This window comes from Triturus cristatus, chromosome 7, assembly GCF_964204655.1.
Source record: "Triturus cristatus chromosome 7, aTriCri1.1, whole genome shotgun sequence".
NCBI lineage: Eukaryota > Metazoa > Chordata > Amphibia > Caudata > Salamandridae > Triturus > Triturus cristatus.
In genome coordinates this window covers 1,447,318,136-1,447,324,135 of record NC_140590.1, presented here as the reverse complement: position 1 = coordinate 1,447,324,135, position 6,000 = coordinate 1,447,318,136, and the positions used below count along the sequence as shown (strand labels likewise).

General features: G+C 41.1%; 1 protein-coding gene across 2 annotated transcripts in view; it reads right to left on the bottom strand.

Annotated features, from left to right (window-relative positions):
- Window positions 1-309: 309 nt before the first annotated feature.
- Window positions 310-6,000, bottom strand: part of MANBAL (mannosidase beta like) — a 131,254-nt gene continuing 125,563 nt past the window's right edge. For both annotated transcript variants that reach the window (XM_085619190.1, XM_085619189.1), the window contains exon 3: window positions 310-956. In XM_085619190.1, coding sequence (XP_085475316.1) covers window positions 849-956 — 108 coding nt within the window. In that variant the 3' untranslated portion in view covers window positions 310-848. The remainder of the gene's footprint in view (window positions 957-6,000) is intronic.

Below are 6,000 nucleotides of genomic sequence, written 5' to 3'. Positions count from 1 at the left end.
CCATACTCTTCGAAATCCTCATCAAAAGGCAGCGGAATTTCCCAGCTGCACCACGAAAGTGACGAGATCTTGAAGCCCATTATAAGAAAAACACAAGGGGGTTTCCCAGGCAATTTCGAGACGTATGAAACTTTGCAACAGAAATTTTGTAAAAACCAGAATACAAATTTCGATTTTTTTATATGCATGTCTTGGGGGTGAAAGGAGAAAGGATTGCCCAATACGATGTCCCCTAAAAGATAACTGGACACCACATGCCTTTTACTATATAAATCGGTCAGGCTAAGAAAAAAAAAAGATGCTCAGTCATTCTTTACCAATGATTTTCTTTATTTAAGATTTATCAGAATCAATCACACCATGACGCACTCTACACTTCAAAGGAAGACTACAATGAAAAGAGTAATAGGTGCGTGCCTACAAAAAAATGACCAATATGCTGTGTAGCACAATTCAGGCGGCTTCTTTAAATCACATCAAAGTTTCCATGTGGAAGGGGGTATGAGTAACAAACGGTGCAGCCCAAGAAAACACGCAAACTTAACACTGAAGTCAACAAAACAGGTTACATGAATACTCGTACTGAGACTGTTCTCGGGGCTTGTTTGAACTAAGTCAATGTTTGTTGTTTTTACACATTATGCACTTGAAAAATGATTTCTATTTGGGGATTGGTGGTATGAAATGGTCTGTATAGCTCTGTCGTGCCGCCCACAGCACAAAAGGCAATGGGAGCTGTCCCTTAAGTGTAAGAGTTCTTGGACACCGCCAGTGATGTCAACCTGGACTGTGGCCTGCTCGCAGTTAGGTGGCATACAGTTCGCTGCTTTTGCCTTTCCAAAGCTTCTTTACCGTTTCTTCTTGGGTTCCTTTTTTGGCTTCTTCGTCACTTGTGCGGTCACAGGTTTTGGTTTCTTGGCTGGCTCAGAACTTTTAACTTCATAGTGATCAACGTCCTGCAGTTTTTGGAAGGAGGTAGATGGAAGGAAAAGAAACAGACCATTCATCAATCGCTTTTGCTTTCAGACAAGGGTTTGTGATTTCACATAACTTTGCATTTCATGCCTCTTACTTGCTTCTTGCAAGAGAGTGATGGAGAGCTGATATGGACATAGAATTCGTATCAAAATACAAGTTACAGAAAAAACATTATCAGGAAATATAGACTTTACTGTGGACGTGGCAGGATTTTTGATTATTACTTACCATTTGAATGCAAACATGTGTTTCGCTCTTGGAAAAATACATCCCACAACCCTGTTCAAGACTTTTATAATAAATTCTTTATGGAGAGGGACGTGTGGTAAGTCAATGTCCCGGTGTGTGAATTTGGTCCAAAATAAAATCCTATGGCAGAAGGCACATCTGTATACTTGTATTTGCAGTGCCTCAAAAGGCGTGGTGGTCCTACATTGCCAGTAAGGAAGCACATATTAGCAATTTTGGGAATTTCTTGCTATCATTCCTTCTAATAATCTCAAATAAGTCACATGTTGAGTCTTCCAGATTCTAAACTACATTTACATGAAGAAAATCAAACTCCAATGTTTATTCACAACAAGGCAATCCAAAGTTTTGTATGCTACTAATCAGTCAAAAACACACCATGCATCGCATTTGAGTGTTGCTTTGACTCCGACTCCTCAAACTCATTTCATATTGTTGACGGGAGGGCTACTCCGAGTGGTAGTCCCAATCCAAACTCCAATTGTAACTGCTCACAAGGATGATCTGATCTTAATGGGTGATCTGGGCATAGATACCAATCAATGTTGGTATTATGATGTTGGGTTTATTTGTTTCAAGTCCGTAACCAAAGTATATGGCATTACATCCACACAGAGCCTAAATGGTTTGTATTACGTGCTTGAAAGAAACAACACACTTGATAAATTAAACTGTGGTATATTGTGCTTCAGAGCGCCCACTCTCTTATTTGTTAACTGCTATGCTAGGTACTCATTTTTAAAACAGATAAACCATGATTAACTCTCTCATTGCTTTATTTGGCATATGACGAAATACAAATGTTAAATTATATATGGAACTTGGTGTTACAGGCACACGCCCGAAAAAAACCACATAACTGGAGATATATAACGGCAGATGCCCAAAACTGCCCTCTTTCTGCAAGGTACTGGCAATTTATCAGCTGTAGTAATTCTGCAAGCGGTGTCTCGGACCCTGAATTTTAGGTAAAATCACCGCAGAATTACAGGTTTACACAGTAACGCCCCATTCAAATAGCGGTACACTTGGAAGCTGGTGGTATTAACACACCACCTGAATTACCAGATACCACGTTATGGGATTTTCCGAATGCGGTGCTACTGCGACAGGAGAATATTCTCAGTGTAAGGGTTTGAGATTTTAACTGTAGTCTCCTGACTAACGTGCATTCGTCCACACTAGACCCTTAACTACAAGTTCTGCTATGGGCTTTTTATAGCTGCAAGGTAATTCACGCTGCTTTATAATGTATTCCTGCAAAACGTAGTGTAGGACCGGGAAAAACACCTCTTAGTTTTTTCATAGTATTTTTCTCCGCAGCAATGAGCCATTAATTATTGTTTTCATTTCATATCGTGCATACAGACACCCGGATACGTAGGTGGTTATTTCTCAACAAGCACAAAGTCAAACCTCTTCAGTCAAGTTCAGACAAAACCAGAGGGTTGAAACGAGCGGCACAGAAAGGAATGCGCGGCATGCTCAGACTCAGCGTGTGGTTGGCTGCACTGCAAGATTCCAGGCCGAGCCACACATTAACGCGCCAGAACGGATCGGTGAATACTTCCGGGTCAGGAAGCATTTACGTCTCCCTTTCAGAACTGCAACTGGACAACGTTCGGAAGGATATCATCTATCCAAATCATGTTTTTATTTAGAAAAAACAAAAAAAGCACGAGATTTGGGCATATCGAAGAAAATACATTAGAACTGTAGAATGTTTAGGGCTTCCTACTTCCGTTAACATCATCTGACAGTCAGTTTTTGGCGCCCTTCAAAGGGCGTTGTTACACCACAATCCTCAAAATTGCACTTCTGAGATGCATAACTTCACAAACCAAGTGGCTACAACTCCTAATAAAAAAGCGTCACCTTAATGGCAATTCAGGAATCTGCCCGATAAAAAAATTACCGGCTCCAGTTGCACCTGCTGTCATTATGCATTAAATATGTATGATGAAAATACTAAGGCTGTTTCCCCTATTTTGCCATACCTAAGACACTAACTAATCCTTCTGGCATAGTCGATAATGTAGGTACTCAAACATTTACTTTTTTCAATATTAATTACCACTCTCTTTCTAAGCACAAAGCGGACATTTTTGATTTATTGTTCTACGAGCAACCGGATGCCATGTTCCTTACGGAGACCTGGCTACATGATAGCTCCGGCCCGGACGTAGCTTCCACTTTGCCTGCCAACTATATAATAATGAGGAAGGACAGGAAAGAGAAGTTAGGAGGTGGCATTGCGATTATTTATAAAAATCTATACACATGCAAATTCGAAGATCTAATTTTTACAGGCTGCGAGGCTGCCTTTTTTAGATTGACCTTAAATCCCCAGTTTAATTTCTCAGGGTTCTTGCTTTATCGTTCCCCTGGGCCTTCTGGCCCGTGGGCTGCTGCCCTTCCTGATTTGATTGCTCCTTACCTTTTGTATACTGCCAACTTTACTATCTTGTGCGACCTAAATCTGCATTTTGATGACCGTACCTGTGGGATTGGTACCACTCGGATCTCGGACTTAGCGGCCATGAATATTTTACTTCATAATTCTGGTGCCATCCACCTGGCAGGGTATTTACTTGATCCTATCTTTTCCAGATTGATTGTTCCCCAGCTCTCCCTGTGATGTGGTCAGACCACTATTTAATCAGCTTTAGTATTAGGCAAGTTTCGTCTAATCCACCCATGTCTGTTATGTGTGGTAAAGTTAAATCTAGAAACTGGGGGAAGCTGAACTTTGAAGCTTTTAATCAGTCTTTAGCCAATAATGCTCCAGATACTAACCAGGTCTCTTTAACTGACCTAGAAAATATTCACTGTTGGCTTGAAAAATCTATTGACAAATGTCTTCCTCTTTATACGAAGAAATTGAATAATCATCGCACTCCTGCTCCCTGGTATTTGGAGAAGCATAAGCAGGAAAAAAGTAAATGCAAAGAGCTTCAGAGACGCTGGAGGAAGGATTATTGAATTGAATCTAAACTTGCTTATAAAATGGCAATAAGAGCCTATCACACTTCCTGTAATACTGCAAAAGCTGAATATGTGAATGTTACCATACATAACACACAGAATAGTCCTAAGGCCTTGTTCACAGTGGTCAAAATTGTATCTGGTGCAGATAATTTACCCAGCCCCCCTACACTTACCGAAATACAATGTGAGGATTTGTCAGAATTCTTTCTCGGAAAAGTGGAAAAAATTTACTCTGCTTTGAATGTTAAACAGGCCAATACTCAGTCTACCATCAAAACTCCCTTAATATCCAATACAGCTGAACAGTTGGATGGTAAGCCTGTCGATTCCTGTTCCACACTTGGAAATTGGGCACTATTAGATGCTACCTCTTTTAAGCAAATTTTAGACAGACTTAAATCTGGTTCGCCAGGTGATCAACTTCCTGTTATGGTAATGCAGAAACTGGATTTATCTGTCTTGAAAGTTATTATGGAGCTACTCAATGCTTCCATTGGCGAATCTACGATCCCTGCGGAGTGGAAGCATGCTATGGTCCTCCCGCTCTTGAAAAAAGCAAACGCCTGTGGAAATGTGGATTTTCCTGATCAGTTATGTCCCCTATCTTGGACCCCAACGGTTCTATATGCATGTTACAAGTACATGTATGTTCCCTCCAGTTCCAGTTTCTAAAGACGCAAACATATGTGTGTCTACCGTCGACATGTTCTCTGTCAGATCCGCCATCTATGGGCTGGATATTCGATTCCTAAGCATGAAAGGCCACCGACTTTATATGGCTAAGTTATTCCATTTTTACAGTTCAGGCAAGTAGGCCCGATTCTGTCCTCAAAGCCTTTCCCTGCTCTCTGTCTTTGACAGCTTCAGCTTGAGCTCGCATCTGTATCCATGAACTTTGTCCTACTCCCTGTGCAGCTAACGGTGCCTGCCTCGGCCAGTTTTCGACTGCCTGCCAAGAAGCTGTATTTCACCTTCGAATTATCTATTTTGCTCTTCAGCCGATGCATTCCTGTCTAGTGATTTAGGTAAACATTTCCTCTAGCTCACAAGCAAGGGACTCAGCCTTTCCGTCCTCCTGCAAGTGATTCATAGCCCTGTTGCCATGGAAAGTTTTCTGCCCCTCGCATCTCATATAGACACTTAGACGCTTGTACACGCACATACAGTTAGTATAGAATAGATTCTGTCCGAGAGTCCTTCCTTGTGGATAACATAGTTCTTTAAACATAGGATGTTAGATATGATTTGGGATTAGGTTGACTTGACCCCTCAGACTTCTCGTCTCCACATGTAGAGCTAAATGTCAAGTCCCCTTCACCCCCTAGTTGCACGTCAATCACACGTCATGCTGCTGCGCGCGCATCTATGCCAAGTATTATCTTATATTATCTTATAGATCCACCTATGTCTGATAATCAGAGCCAATCATGTTTCTTTTATTCCTTATTACGCCTAGTTTCGATTACGTACATGTCATGTCACTTTTCTTATCAAATGTTACGCCTTCTACATTCGTTTCATTGTAATGCACTTATTATAAAAATGCATGTCTGTCAATAAAGTATTGTACTTCACTTCCTGAACCCTCGTGGTGACGGAACCTGAAGGCCGTGACTCGAGTCGGCCATTTTGAATATGGAATAAAGCCCATTTAGAAACCTCTTATACCACGGATTCTGCCTCTTGTTATTCCGAGCTATTTTATTTTATTTCAAGATCCCGTATGAAATTCAGTCCGGTAAACAAGATTTTTATTTACCACATAATGGCGCCCGAACAGGGACA